This window comes from Diorhabda sublineata, chromosome 10 (genome assembly GCF_026230105.1).
Source record: "Diorhabda sublineata isolate icDioSubl1.1 chromosome 10, icDioSubl1.1, whole genome shotgun sequence".
In the NCBI taxonomy this organism is placed as follows: Eukaryota; Metazoa; Arthropoda; class Insecta; order Coleoptera; family Chrysomelidae; genus Diorhabda; species Diorhabda sublineata.
Genome location: NC_079483.1, coordinates 12,533,788 through 12,550,462, shown reverse-complemented (window position 1 = coordinate 12,550,462; position 16,675 = coordinate 12,533,788). Strand labels below are relative to the sequence as shown.

Sequence of the window (16,675 nt, the reverse complement as noted above, 5' to 3'; positions counted from 1 at the left end):
CTCTCTGCTTTGAGGAAAAATCCCGCTTGTCATATGTTTAATACAACAATTCCCGGTTTCATCTATAGAATCTTCATTGATTTATATTTTCACAGAAACTTCTCTTGTTGTCTTATTCGAAATAAATATGACAAATGTGTATATTGGATTGAATATATCGATTTCGACGAAGAGTTTTTGGGATTTTGTAAATGATGTCTATTCCGCATGTACTGATTTTAAGAGATTGATTACGTTGCTGTCAAATTCCTCGACAAATTCATAAATAGGAAAAGTACCAGTACGTATGGTTAACCGTTTCATGCCTACAACGTGGAGAAGCTTATAAAATCTGTTCGTGGATGTAATAAGAATGTTCCCATGGACAATTATTTCGAATGCGACAGTTTAGCAGGTGAACTAGTATAAGATCCTTGCAGACTAATAATAGTTTGTACAAAGAATGAATAGAAAATCTACCTATAATTTCTGACTATAAGGTAAAGAAATAAAAATAGCTTCATGTTCTGTTTTGATTGAGAGAAGGTATTATTCTCGTATTTGCTTAGGAAGCAGGAAGTAGTACTAGGTAGTGAAATTTTTAAAGTATCAAGAAACGTAGGAATTATTCAGAACTACAATCAAACTAGCGTTAGTGTGTATAGCTATTCAACCAATTCTGCTCCAAGGTGAAGTGCAGCAAAATGAAGAAAAATTAGAACCCCTGCGATATAGTAGAAATGGCTAGCATTAACTCCCTTGTCATTGTTTTACTAATACTTTCACAAGTGCAGAGAAAACGCTTTTATGTTACCAGTACATGGTAGATTTAAGTATCCGTCTTACTGAGTCACAAAAGAGGAAACTATCATAGTCTCCCGCGTAGAGTCGGAGCATTACTCAAGATATTGTCCTTATTCTCAATGTCGGAAAATATGAAACATATAAAATCTTTCAGAAAGAAAAAGCGTGTCCTACATAAACAAACGGACGACAACGATGGACTGAGAATTCAACTTTCTTGACCGTTATATAATATCATATTTTTATTCTTAAAACCGCTTGACATAGTGCAAGACAACTTGCAAGACATTGCATGCAATTTTTTCAAAAGTCAAAATATTTTACATCGTTTGAAATTATGCCACTCTGTTTCCAATGTATTATAGCTGCCCCTAACAATAATTCCATAAGTAAATTCGTAACATAAAACTTTATTTAACATTTTGTTGGCAGTTGAAAATTCAAAATAATAAAACTGAGTTAAATGAACAAGAAAAAAGTGGTCAGTGAATAACTGGCAATAATGAAATCTGCCGCTGTCTCGCTTTTGGAGCCCGATGGTTGTTACGAGAAAAACTACCAGACTTCTCCCTAGAATTGCAGCTTAAACGCAATAAAAATTGTAACAATTCGATAATGTTGCAAGTATGAGATTTTGCATGAAATGATCAGCTGAATTTCATGTGCGCACGCTTTTGATCAAGTAATATTGCGTCTCGCATTGCATTGCACGTTGTATTCCATCATATCACGCGGCCTTAAAGGAATTATGAATAATTTCATTCTCTTTCTAATCAAGTTCTTTTGAAAAACTTATAATAAAATCAAAGTTTCCTTTAGTTTAATTCAACTCAAATTATATATTTAGGTAATAACAGATGAGGAAATTGAATATGAACAGCTAGATTATCAATATGGCATTTACTTTGAATTAATGTTACTTTTTATCTTCATATATTCAATATATTCAACTAGAACCAGCTGCATGACAATATGAAATTAAAATCGTAAATTTTCAGTTGACGTCGATTCCAATGAAATATTTGTATCGCCACAAGCTTTCCTTAAAACCGATATGAAAAAAAAAGTAATTAAAAATATTGTATTCAACGCTTTGGATGATTCATACGTATTTTCAACATTCAAGGTATGTATAATTAGTTCAACTTACTCACAAGAATTGTGATATCACGTTTTCCAAAAATTGTCCATGTGCATTTCCATATACAGAGGTCGGCATAAGTCTGGCAAAAAACTTGCAGCATCTAGAGAAATAAAGGGAGAATCAAAATTAATGGATCAAAATAAAAAGGGATTCGAAAAACAGTTAGTATAAGAGTTCAAATTGATGCCCATCTTGATCAAAGTATGTACGGCAACGTTTATAAACGGAGAGGCAGGTTCGGTATGTAATGTCAAACTTATGTCGACTTCTGTATATAACATTCAGTACAATATTTTCTGAGGAATCGTATATAAAAGTTTCTCAACTATATGAATTCATCTGACTCACCTCAAACGATCGAAAGAAGCGGTATATGTTTTCTCTATACGTCTTGGGCTTGTATTAGTTTACCTATAGAAAACATAAATATTCATGTTATTTCTGGTTCTGGGTGAAACTAATGTTCGTAGTATAGTCGTGTATAGTAAACTATCTCATAAATATCAATAACAAGGACTAAAGGATAAAATTTACTGATCTAATAATTATGTTGTTTTAGTGATAATATGTATTTTCCTTTTGTTGATCGATTTCAAGCATGTATTGATTCTTGTGCTGACCTCAATTACTTTTGATTTTCGGTCAGGGGTCAGTGTTATGTTTGTTATGAGGCCCTTCTTTGTTAAGAGAGTGTATGAAAATCGTTTCTTTTATTTTTAACAAAAAAGTCACTGATTATCATCGCTAGCAGGATAATCACCATTTTACTTATTTTGTTGGTCTATCATCCATTGATTTTCGTGTACGTTGTTGACAGTTTTTGAATTGAAAGTCACAATCCATTTTTGATTAGCGTATTTCTTTAACTGATGTTCTGTTTGGAGAGAGGTAACCTTCACAAGTAGGATCGTGCCATAAGTCAAATAGATAGTATGATGATATGTCTGTGAATAAATCATGAGAAATATTTTGCTTCAGATAATGCCAAGAGCACAAAATGCGCATGCTATGGTTAATGCTGGGTTTCTAATTAAACTCTTAAATGGTACTGTCAAATTAGCGAGAATAATTTATGGTGGCATTAATCCCAAATTTATTCATGCTACGCAAACCGAGAAAATGTTAATAGGCAAACAATTGTACGATGAGACTGTACTACAAAATGTATTTGAGTCGCTTGATGAAGAAATTAATCCCGATTATGTTCTTCCCGACCCGACACCTGGCTTTAGAAAAAATTTGGCTATATCTCTGTTTTATAAAGTAAGTTATACTTTTTTTGTTAGTGTATTGAATGAATTAGTCGTGCCATAACACAAACCATGAACATTAATCTACGAATTAATTGAGCTGTCCAAATACTGTTGTTCTTCCAATACCAATTGCAGGAGACAGTTATGCGAGGATCAATCAATATTTCATAAATACGCACGGCATAAAATTCTAACAAACCGGCAGTCCACGTGGACTCTCATCCCCACTGTTTACCAATCAAAACTTCGAATCGTAAACATAAATCAAATATCATATTTCATAAAGATTTAGTTATACAAACACAGTAAGTTATTTTAAATATAATAGAATGTTTAAAAAAGGAAAATATTTAGAAATCTGATAATGCAATCATAATAAGAATTGATGAATTAACTAGAGTGAATAAATTTTCCATTTATTGAATAGTCACGAAAGAGGTTTCTGTGGATCATTCACAGCAACGAAAAACATGTAAAGAAAAACTAAGATCAGTTGACAAAGCTACTCAAGATTTCATATATAGGAAAATTTGTATTTTATATAAGGAGAACAGAGTTGCGACATTAGAAGTAATACAGCAAATTATCCAGAATGCATTTATACCAGTTTAGTAAAATTGCGTCAAGTTTTGTCACCATGCTAGCTGAATATACTTCCTTATTTTATTGATACAATTGATATCGTTCTTTTCATGATACTCCTAAGTCCGTTAATTCGACCTTTAATGACCCTGTGTACCAACGAAAAGATTTATATCAACTGTTCCAAAAAAAATTCAAATTGCATGCCACAGAATAATGGACATAATTATCGATACCAATTGACCACTTAACTAAAAATATGAAAATATTAAATTTATTTAGAAAACTAAACAACCGGTTTCAATTATTAGTCGGTGTTTTACAGTGAATCACAAGATAGATTTAAACCACAAACACTTTAAATTGATGTATTTCCATCGTACGGTGGCCCTATACGAAGCACAACTAGACAAAGCTCAGCATTACGCGTGTCTTAGTATTACAATATCTATGAGTTCGGCGCCACCAGAGGCTCTTGGAGTAGATATGGTTTTGATGGATAGTTATAGTACCTGTGTTCTATCACTGACAAATAACAGAAGCCCAAAATACATAATAATGGCGCTATCTTGGAGACAACGAATAAATGCCTTGGTCGGAGCATACTTTGCGGATGACAAGCAAAATAAGCAAATTTCATTTTTGGATTACACGCTATTGCCCAGCAAGTCAAAATATTGATTTCGTTCTCTCAATCTACTTAGACTATAAAAGTCATAACGAACGAATCTGGTGTCCAACAGGTCTATGCTGGAGCTCTACTTGAACTGTTCTACGATGATTGCAATATCGAGATCGTTACGATATCCGGTCACACGAACATTTAGGGCAACAACGAAGCTAACTCACATGCTAGGCTATGATTAGCAAATTCACCAGACTACACAGAGCTCATTCTTGGTGGTCCTGAAGTATAGCTATGATATAACTCATTGGAGGAGGGAAAAATAACAGGTCACTTCATGAGTGATCGAGGTTGAAGCCTAGGTACCTGATTTGGGCAACGGCTTGTGATCGCCCACTATCATAAATATGAACTATGAGGTACAGCTTTCTAATTGTAATTAACATCAGAATTCGGGAAATGATTTGAATGAAATAGTAGTTTTTGTGAATTGGGTAGGTATAAGAATCATAAAGAATTCTTAATTCCAGATCTTTTATCATTTCTTCAATATAATATTCTGAGAGTTTTTGGAAAAAATGTTACTTTTAGAATATTTTTTAAATTGTAAGATTCTTATTCACATAATTTGATGCATTCATTTTGTAGCATTGTGTTAACACTGTCAAAAAGCAGTCAAAAACAACGACGCATTAAATTTGTATTACCCTCTCTATTATTTTAGGAATAAATGATATTATCCACCGAAAAATGGAAGATAAGACGACGTGTACAATTCAATATTTATGATTTGTTCTGCTTTACAGTTTGTTTTGAAGACATGCCCCCCAGAAAAGGTGAATGTTAAGTACAGAAGTGGTGGCGATCTTTTCAATAGACCGTTATCGACTGGAACCCAGGAGTTTGGAACCGATAAAAAACTTTGGCCTCTAACACAACCTATACCCAAACTTGAATCATTGGCTCAATCTTCTGGTAAACAATTTTTTTGCTTCTGATTGGTTTTGATAAACTGTTGTTTAGAGATTTGATCTATTTCTTTAATACAATCAATTTTGTTTATATAGATATTTTTGATTAAATTCAATTCATTTTGTATAAAAGAAACTAAAATCGCTACAAGTGCAGATATGTCGTGGTTTAAAGTTATGGACATTTTAATAGGACTTTAGGAAGGTCTTACGGAATGTTATTTCTTCATTGGTAGGGCAGTGGACACTTTAATTGGAAAATCCGAATTTCAACCAGTATTTCCAAATGTTAAATATGTGCCTATTGTAAATTCATGAATGTCCTTTCTTCTGCGCTTGATATTGAACTAGAACTACTGAAAACCTTATAGAGGAGAAAAGAAGAATAACAGCAGTGAAGAATTTGAAAACCTCTTTTTTCAATTACGCGCTCTGAAGTTGAAGGAGGCTGTTTTTATTGGGGCACAAATTAAAAATTTGTTGGGCGATATTATTTTATAGCAAAGCTTACTACGCAGGAGTTTATTATACGATTATAAGGTTTTAGTGTGTAAAACTTTGGGCTCGTACATTCCTATTCCAAATATATGTGCTGAGTTCTCTAACAGGCTTTCCAAAGTTGTCGTGGCCCTGGGTATACATTTACAGCGCATTTTTTGCAGCTACTATTGAGGTGGATTCTTGAGATGATCAGAGTAGAGATTATTATAAAAATGTGGCAAATTGTTGAACATACCAGTTTTATATTTAAGAAACAGTACGACAGAGAATGTAAATATTCTTTGTCATAGTCGAGGCAGAAGAGGTCACTCATAGAAAACCATAACAAATGTTCTCACATATGTGCAGTTTAACTCCTGTTCTCGTATTAGGCTAATAGCTAAACCTTGAAAACGAGTTAAATAATTAATAACTATGTAATGATAAAACAAATGTGAATTCATTCGGTAGTTACTACATGGTTATATTGTAACGTATTCATTAATTAACAAGTTCTATATTCTCTACACCTGTATGCATGATTAAATTTGGAATTTTCAATACTCAAAGTCTGATGACTATATAAGATCATAAATTGTATTATCCAATGACCAATGATAGTTTTGTCCCGTAGTTCTCATCATCAGACTGACAGATACGAAGCTTGAGAAACAGAATTAACTGATGAGTGAAAAATCTGGGTATAGGAATAAAATGAGTAACAAGAGAATTAATGTTACTCTACTTAAAGCGTCGTTATATCACCTTTTCATTTCAAATCTTCATCAGAATTTCAAAATAACTCTAGATGATCGGTTAATTGGACCGTTCATTTTCGATAAAATGATAGTTTCCTCGATAGGAAATGATATTTAGATTTATTAAAATTGAATGACTAACTGATCTGCTTCTAACATGGCGCTCCAGATATGTGCTAGACGATCATTTATTCTCCAAGGAAAACAAAGTATTAGAGTATTACATAAAGTTCACACTCTCATCCACTTCTTATTTCAGTGGTTAGACTGAAACTTATATTAAATATATCCAAATTTTTTTCAAAAATGTGATATTTCTTTTATACTACCTCCTTTAGTGGATTTTGTGAAATTTTACTCTACTGCATTCCCAAGTTTTTCTAAACGCCACTTTTGGTATTATTTTTTCTGATATATGAACGATTGTCATTTTTGTTGGGACACTTGATACATATAGGAAATTCACTATCAGTACCCCTTTTTGTTTTACTTTAGTCATAATATAAAACCATTGACTCAATAATTGAATTTTTTCTCTAAAAATCTCTCTGTATAAGTATAAGGGAATGAATAAATGATAGAACCCAAAAAACAATTTTATAAGAACTACCCTTGAATGAAATATTCAACTAGATATTACTTACAGGACAGATGGAGTATATTATGGATATGCCAAAACTACCAAAAGAAGTCCATGCTGCACTAGTTACCGCTAAAGCACCAGCAGGATCTAAAATACTCAGTATAGAAACCTCCACAGTGTTGGTAAGTGAGATAAATTATTTACACTAGGAGTGATAAATACTTTGTGAATACTCATATTATAAATGCGTCATGCGCTCAGACAGAGTTTGAACCCATAAATAGAAGAATAAAATTGTATAACCAGGTATCTTATTCGCGAGTTTTTGGTCCGTAACAAGTTTCTGTTTGTCCTCATTCGCAATACTCACTGGATTTATCACCAAGCTATTTTGATTCTTCTAACTAATGTAAAAACCGATACTATGGAATAAAGGCTAGGAGGGTTTTAAAGTTTATATATTACCTTTCCTATTCTGTTACTAATAAAATTGATCATCTAATCCTTGTATACTTAGCAAACTGAATTCCAATTATTATTCGAGGAAATCAAAAAATCAAAATTTCTCACACCTATTGATAATAAGTAATTTTGTCCTACAATTTTGATTTTTCACTTTATTTTTATTTCGTTTACGAATAAACTTTCACTAAACCTCCCTAGCTGTTGCTGCATTTTACCAATTTTTTATAAGAAGTATAATATTTTCTTCCGAAAGTTCATATAAATGTATATTGAAAACTCTCAACGTTTCGGAACTCTTCTCTTGATAATGGGTCCAAAGTGAGAGCCGGAACGTCGAGAATTTTCAGAACTCGATTACTGGAAATCTGTAGTTTGTCGTTAACAGATAAAAAGGCCTTTTTAGAAATTGTATCCATAAAAAAAGTCCCAGCATAGTGTAATCCGGTCACAAAAACAATACAAAGATATGGCCGTCGTATAAAAAACATAATGTAAATAGACAGACTTTCTAAAAATAGAAAGAAGTGCCCGGCGCGTGCGCAAACTTCGATGTTAACATAGGATAGGTTTCACGGTCTATATCAGTAGACGAGTTCGTAACAATATTCACAAGCATTAAAAAACAAATATAAAATAAATCCACCTAAATATGTTACTAATAACAAATCTCTTGAATCTTTAAAAATTTTAAGTTGATAGAAAAATACGTTCTTTATTGAAAAGGAACATTTAACATCTCACCCGGCTATAAGGAGAAGAGGTAACCACTACGGGGGTGAGATGGTGAGGTAGATTCAAGAAGAGGGTAGATGTACCGAATACATCCCATCTAGTTGTGGTTTGCCTTAGCTACTACAGCATGATTTTTTCCTCTTTCGACTCTGCTTCTTTTTGGAATACTCGCTGCGAAAGTGCCGTATTCAATTTGTGTTATACTTAGTATTCTTCTTTGTTTTCTTTTTGTTTTGGTTTCGTTTTGTTTCGGTTTTGATTTTAGTTCTGTTTCCATTAATGCTGGTTGCTTTTTTGTTGCTTGTTTATGATGTTTCTGTCTTTTTTCTGCTTGATACTCACCTTAGAGTTTAATACAACTGCTACATTGCGAGAATGTTTTCCTACTTTTCATTTACCTAGCACAGGTGATATGGTGTCTAGCACTACCTCGTAACATGGGGTATACTCATAGGTTTCAGCTGTATATTTGGATAACAACGCCCACTAGGTAAAGGCAGAAAAGTTGATGTATAACGATTTTTGCTTAAACGGTGAAGTATTACTTCAAAGTATGTTTTCCAATGAATTTTATTTTTTGTGGTATGAAGAGTGTCAAGGATAAGAATAATCAATTGCATCAGTTTTGATTTTATTGAAGTTTACTAAAAAAAAAATTAAGAATTGTTTGAACATTTTTGTAGTTCACTTTCCTATTAAATTCCATGGTTATTGAGTTCCTAGGTCTAACTCTCTAGGATATCTACATTTATTTAAGATTTGAACAATGATACTTTGTATCTGTACTGAAAATTCAATTGCGAAATTTGTCAAAAAAATATGTATAAAAGTTGAATAATAACTTCATTTTCACAATTGTTCAAAGTACTCTGCCTGAGACAAGATGCACTTCTGCTAATGCCATTTCCCGCGTTGATGACATTGCTGAAAGTCTTCAGTTGTAATGCTATTGAGTTGCCAAGTAATGCCCTCAAAGCACCATTTTGCATTTCGTGATCAAGAAGAAGTCACAAGGGGCCAAATAAGGTGAAGAAGGCGAGCGGTCTGTCACTGTGATTTCTATCCAAAAATTCATGCACAACGAGCGACATGTATTTACTTGTCACCTTGTGTCTAACCCAGTTGAACTTGGGTCACATGTACTTAGGGACGTCTCAAAACTTTAATGTAAATATTTCCGTTCACTCTTTGGATGGGAAGGATAAATTACTTGTGAACACCTTGTCTTCACATTAAACCTTAATTTTGACGCCTTTTGTTCTCGGTTCTCCTGCTAGTTTCCATTCCTGGCTTTGAGATTTGAGGCTCACAAAAAATAGTAAAAACCTGTTTACTGCTTTCTGTTCTGGAGTCAAGAGCTTCGGTATGATTTTCGCACACAATTTCTACATTTCAAGTTTTTGTGTCGGGATTACGTGAACGATAGTTTTGGGGGATGATAACTTGTCAGCTGTCATTTCTTTCAGAGAATTTTCTTCGTAAACTTGTTCCAAAAAGTTGAAAATATCACGGCCATTCTTGGCTAGCTACAGAAACTTAATGTTGATGCGCTGTTCGTCCAATCAGAGTGAGAGAAAGAGAGCTCCATGGCGATGGCAGGTAAAAGAGGGTAACTTTCAAAAAGCAGCCGCTTACTCCTACTCACAAGCATTGAGTACTGAAAATACTCAATTGAGCATTTACATCCATTTCAGTTGACACACTATTAAAGATGTGTTTAATGAAATTCTAGTGAAATAATTTATTTTATTCATAATATTCCAGAAATTACCGGGAGTTATAGCATTTTTTGACAAAAAAGACATTCCTGGTAGGAATGTTTTCACACCACTAGATAGTACCATGTATTTCTCTGTGGAGGAAGAATTATTTTGCAGTGGTATAGTACAATACTACAATCAAGTAATAGGAATCATTATAGCAAAAACCGAAGAAATTGCTTGGAAAGCTGCGGACTTAGTAGAAGTCAAATATGCACCACCTACGAATAAAGCTTATTTGGATGTTAGAGAAGTTGTTGCGGATAATATAACTAACAGAATCACACATATAAGCACACTTTTACCAAAAGAAAAAGGTAATGTCAATATGTCTTCATTTATAATAGCCATTATTTGGAAAAATATAATTGAGTTATTCGCAATCAACTTTGTGAAATTTATTTCATAATTCAAATGTATTAACTTCATGATTACTTTGAAAAATCCCCAAATTACTTCTGATATTTCTCTATGATAATTTAATCCAAAATTTGTCGATGGATGAAGCACCAATTTACTCTGTATTCAAAAATGTAATCAGGTGAGGTATTTGCAGTAATTAGGATCAATAATTATAGCCCTGGGAAGGATTTATTACGAAAGAGCAACACCAACATCACAAGCACAAACATTATTTAATTATTTAATGCAAACAGTTATAGACAATAAACTGATATGAAAAAGTATGAGAAAAGGAGTCTACAAAATTAAAATTATATACGTTTCACAATCCTATCAACACAACAAAAATAAAAAGCAAAATGGAGGCACTTACGGAGAATAGTCGTCAATAGATAGACAAACATGGAAATAAACAAGAATAGTAAGAGGAGTGCCGGAAGGTTCTTTCCAAGAAATAAGACATTTTGATAATGTCATTCTCCACGTGTTTCATGTGAATTCAATATTCGATCTAAATATTGGAACATACTGGATGTGATCGAATTTCTTAGTTGAAAATTTCAACGATTAAATTGAAAATTCCACATCATGAGTTTTCTTAAGATAACGGTTGGCTTCATATTGCTTCTTCCTTCAATAGTCCGTTGAAATGATAGTTAAGCCAATTTTATACACAAAAATATCTTCACCTACTTACGAAATGTTCTTCTATGAGCCCTCTTTATATCTCCAGAATTTATACAAGATATTTTCACAAGACTTGTTAGTCCACATATCGATTGCTTGTAGTTTTCTACTTCTAAATTCTGTTGGAAGTTCAGAACTCCGCTTCGTGAAGGAAACTGGAAATATGTAGCGTAGTAAATGTCTCCCGGAAAGCTTGGTTTTAGTTCCATAAAATTAGCTTTTTCAAGTCTTCGATTTATGTTTATTTTGTAGATTTTAAGGGGTTTACACAGAAGCTCTAAAATAAGAATAATACTGTACTTTTTATACCATATACTAAAGCCAGGTTGCTTTCGTCGCTAAGAAGGAATAGTGAACAGTCCTTGAACATACTATTTTCGATAACTTGTGGTACCAAGTTAAATTGTTTTATTTTTCATTCCACTCACTCCATTTTGAAAAAGATTGTTGACATAACACAGCACTGCCTCACTTTCCGTGTTGTGCAAGGCTCTTTAGAAATTCCTTCATAGCGAACACAATGAAAGCAACAAATCAAATAATATGGAGCAAGGATAATGAATGCTTCGAAAAGAAGTATAGCTCAAGAGAAGACAAATTCCGTACGGTAATCTTACAGCAATACTGTACAATATTTGTGTAAACAATCAGGCCTTAGACCGATTTGTTCGTGTCCTCCACTTCCTTAGTCCGATTATTAGCTCCATGTACATTACGTTTGACAGTACCAGAAATTAAGATGATGCCCTCATGAACAGAAAGATAATGGATAAAACATGCGTTCCAACTCTACTTGTGAGAATAATTTGACCAAAGAAACTACTTTGAAGGAGATGATATTTTTCTTTAAGAACAAATAGATTTTCGGTAATCATTCATAATATAAAATGATCTTGAAGCATTTACAAGATTCCTGATTTCTGCTTAATTCCTCCCAACGTGTTATTTTCATGACTTCGTAGTAAACGTCCTATCGAGTATATTTGATAGTTTAACAACCTCATTTTTTTTTTTTAGGAAAAGATATCATCAAAGTGATAAAAGGAGACTTTTATATTGGAATGCAATATCATTATCATATGGAATTACAGTCTTGTAAAGTTGTACCACTTGATGATGGAGGTATTGATATTTTTTCCACCACTCAGTGGATGGATGCAAATCAGCAAGGAGCTTCGACTGTTTTGAATATGCCAACAAATAAGTACGTATATTTAATATTAATAAATATCTAAAGTTGTATATTGGATGAGAGAGTATTGTTTGAAATATAACTAAAGTAGATGTGTTCCTAATTATGTAAGTAAATATGTTATTATAAATTAATTTCTTCATCTTTTTTGTCGAAAACATTGAGCATTAATCAAAAAACATGGTCCATTGGCGTTTTTACCTTAATAGGTAGTGCCAAATTGTTGATGTACTAGTTAAAGTACAAAAATTAGCCAAATGCATAAAAAGACCAAAGAATAATGAATATATACGGCAATTCTAAGATTTTGTTAATTTTAATAACAATATAGAGATATAAATATTGTTATTCCATTCACAAAAGACAAGGTGTTTTATTTTCCAAAATTATTTTTGCCGATTACTTTACTACTTCCTAGATTTTTTATCTCCCACATCACCCATATAAATTATACACATATATTCTTCGGTAATAGTTACATGAGGGTTTTCGGATCGTCATCACCTGGTTAATTTGTTCGTTGATAATTTGCGTCGTCTACTAAACCACTCGCAAAATTCTGTGATCAGGACCGTCTTTATTTGAATGCGATAGAGTAATCGCATGTGATTATTTATGATAGCGTCCTCTATTTTGAAAAATATGTTGAGAGGTTATGGAAGTACGGTACACCCTGTATACTTGGTAGTCTGCACTATTCGAAAAAACCTAAATATCAAGTTACCTCACTTTACACTGTACGTAAAATTTGTTATCAAATGGCAAAAAAATCATTCAACAATCCTCATTTTCTCTACTGGAAGACCAATACTTTGACCAATATATTTTCAAATTGTAATGGTTCGAGCGTAATAAATTCATTCCCGAATCTGAAATCTCATCCTTTTACCGATATAACATTCCTATTGCATTGGTAACTGCAGAAAATGGAAACGTACATACATGAGAGTATTGAGATGTATTTTATAAATATAATAAACTTTTCTCAGTTTTTTTGAAGCATTTATATTGTGTTTATTCATATGATTTCAATTTTTATGAATCACCCCAGAATCAATATCAAGGTTAGGCGACTTGGTGGAGGTTTTGGGGCGAAGATCTTAAGAAACACATTAATATCGACAGCTACTGCTCTAGCCGCTGTCAAACTTCAAGTACCAGTAAATATGATACTCCCTCTGGAAAGTAACATGGATGTCTTAGGAAAACGTTATCCCTTGTTTACAAAATACGAGGTAGGAGTAAACGCATCAGGGGTTATTCAATATCTAGAAGCCGAACTTTATTCTGATATGGGTATTGGAGGAAATGAACCATTTGAATCTTTGATGGTTGCTAGTTTTCAAAATTGCTATGATTCCAGGACTTGGGAGTTTTCAACATATGCTGTTAAGACGGACATGCACGCCAATTGTTATACAAGAGCACCTGGTAAGTTTGATGATCTAAATCCAATCATTTCAATTGACACCCAATCATTTGTCCTTTTTTATTTCTGAAGCACTTGTGCAGTGTCAATAACGTAATGAGTTCTCATTCTTATTGATATAGATAACAAATTTAAAATTTATTTCATTCACCGGAATATCTTATCTTATTCAAGAAGACTCGAAACTTCTACAGCTCTGGATATCCATTTATTTTCGCAAGTTCAAATAATTTTTTTTTTCTCTTATTTAGTGATACTAAGACAGACTCGCTTTTGTGCAATGATAGGAATGAATGCTTGAAATTAGGTTACATAGCAATTATTTCACTTGATATAGCTATAATACTAACTGAGGTGAAACTAATTACAAACATTCTTCAGCTAAGTACTCGTTATTTCATTTTTACATAAGATATATTAGGAATAACACCATTATTCATAAACATCCTCAAATTAATTTGACCGTGTTATAGAATCAACCGTTGGACTGTAAAAAAGTGTTGATGTCTGTCCCTCCTTCTTCGAAATTGTTCCATTTTATACAATCGGCATTTTTCACATTACCCCTAAGCTTGACTTTTCTCTCTTATCTTTATCCCCTTACTTTCTCTATTGTGGCTGGATTATCTCTTCGTGTATTACATATTCTAAAGCTTCAGTTATCAATAAAATTCTTGAGTTTCAGTAAATATAATAATTTTATTCTCATATTTTTTAAGGAACCGTCGAAGGTACAGCCGCAATTGAAGCAATTATGGAACATATAGCTCTAACAATGAATTTAGATCCTATAGAAGTGAAATTATCGAACACTAATACTCAATTATCTCCAGATATGCCAAATTATTTCACCAATTTGAAAACGTGGGCTAATATTGACGCCAGGAGAGCAGACATAGAATTTTTCAATAAGGTAAGACAGAATTAAGTATTTGAGTATGGTAAGCTCAAGGAAAATGGAATGAATATAAAGTTTCATAAAAAAATAATCAATTTTGATTACAAACAGTCAGACTTCTAAAGTGAAAAATAAGTGTCACATTCTGAAACTATTTTGGTATAAACCTATAAACATTTGTAATAAGATGTTCTATTATTATACGAGGATGGTCCCAGAAGTACATGACCCAACAAAGAATATACAGAACTTTTGGAAAAAATTTATTTATTTTTCAACGTAATCTCCTTTTAGCTCCACAGACGATTCTTCCCAGCGCTGTTCGATAAGTTCGATACCCTTTTTATAATAAGGCCAGGCTTCTCAAAATAGCCATCAACTACCGCTATTTTTTTAACTCTGGGAGCAGAAAATAATCCGACGGGGCCCTATTTGGCAAATAGGGTGCATGAGGTAGCAATTCAAACTTAAATTCAGCAATTTTGGCCCAAACGTTGCAATAAGTTTGCATAATAATCAACGTTGCTAGTTTTTCCTTGACCTATGCCACGACCTAGCCTACAGATGGAACGGACTTGGCCTTTTTAGGAGACGGTTCTCCCATTCAAAATCCATTTTATTTATTGTTCTTTTGTTTCGGGCGTGGAGTCATGAATCCACGTTTTATGCTATGAAACGACGCAAAAAATCGACTTTATTTCTGTGAAACCTTTTCAAACACTCGATGAAAACATCTTCACGAAGCAAACGCGGCACCCATCTTGCGCACTGGTTTCTCATCGTTGTCTAAAAATTAACTGAAAACGTTCACTATTGACGACTACTAAACAAATATTAAACGTCGTGGCATCTTGAAACTTGAAATATATACTGTAGAGATTGTGGACTTTCTAATACAGTGGTGTTTTTCAAGCAACTACCGCCATCTCTAGGTCAGTCAGGTACTTCTGGGACCATCGTTGTACAGGGTAAAACTTCAACAGATTATTTCCTCTTGGAGCTAATTTTTTTGATATTTCGCAAAATAGAGTCAGTATATATCTATTAATATTAAAATGAGATGAGATATTATTATGATAAATATTTGATGTAATGTCGATTTACTCTGTTGTGCTGGTGCCGCTAGATTTAGATGAAAGATGTTGGATTTTCACATTACCAATAATATTTCCATAGTATTGGTCAGTATATTTTAAATGAGCTTCCAAATTCCCGTATTTTCCTCAAATTTCCGAAAATTTTTCTGTTCAGTACTTTGAGAGGTTGAAATTTTTTTATGAATTGCTTGTATTCCTTTTTTCAACCTACTCGAGCTATTGCAGCATTCTAAAAAATCACACACTAAATTGAATTGTTGTTTGTTCAACTCATAACCAAACTGTTTCTTGAAGAGTTCAACATAAAAATTTCAAATTTTTTTCACCATAGTTTTTTAAATCGTCTACACGTTTTATGTTTAACGACCAAACTTTTAGTATATCTGCTAGATTTTTCTTCAAAATTTGTACCTTCATTGTTCAGAGAACTGACTATTTAAACAAATTTCACTCGGAAGAAAAAACAACAAAAACGATGTATTGTAAACAATAATCACACACCTTGGCTAGAACTGTAAAACCTTTTCATGTGTTTGACGCTCGCAATAAAAGTAGTGAGTTAAAAATCATACGATTGTGTATTGATTATGCGAATAAAACTACCCCAAAATATCATAATGGATCTAAAATATCATCGAAAACGTGATAAGAAGAAAGAAAAGAAAAACTAGAGAACATATTAACAAAATGTCAAATAATCGATCAGCGCAAATTGCTAATTACGAATTATAATTCTACCGCCTGGACAACAACCTATAAGATATTGATAAAAGCTCATATTCATCATCGCCAACATTCCTAGTGAACTCCTGAAAAGGAATGCTTTTGTATTTC

The 16,675-nt window shown here is 32.9% G+C and overlaps 1 protein-coding gene across 2 annotated transcripts in view; it reads left to right on the top strand.

Moving 5' to 3' along the window:
* The window catches only part of LOC130449745 (aldehyde oxidase 4-like), a 39,915-nt gene that overhangs the window by 15,841 nt on the left and 7,399 nt on the right, over positions 1-16,675 (top strand). Inside the window, exons 7-14 of one of the 2 annotated variants that reach the window (XM_056787733.1) lie at positions 1,782-1,909; positions 2,906-3,190; positions 5,194-5,362; positions 7,243-7,361; positions 10,141-10,453; positions 12,243-12,429; positions 13,469-13,848; positions 14,566-14,759. In XM_056787733.1, the coding sequence (XP_056643711.1) occupies positions 1,782-1,909; positions 2,906-3,190; positions 5,194-5,362; positions 7,243-7,361; positions 10,141-10,453; positions 12,243-12,429; positions 13,469-13,848; positions 14,566-14,759 (1,775 nt within the window). The remainder of the gene's footprint in view (positions 1-1,781; positions 1,910-2,905; positions 3,191-5,193; positions 5,363-7,242; positions 7,362-10,140; positions 10,454-12,242; positions 12,430-13,468; positions 13,849-14,565; positions 14,760-16,675) is intronic. The other variant, XM_056787734.1, reaches the window with a different exon arrangement.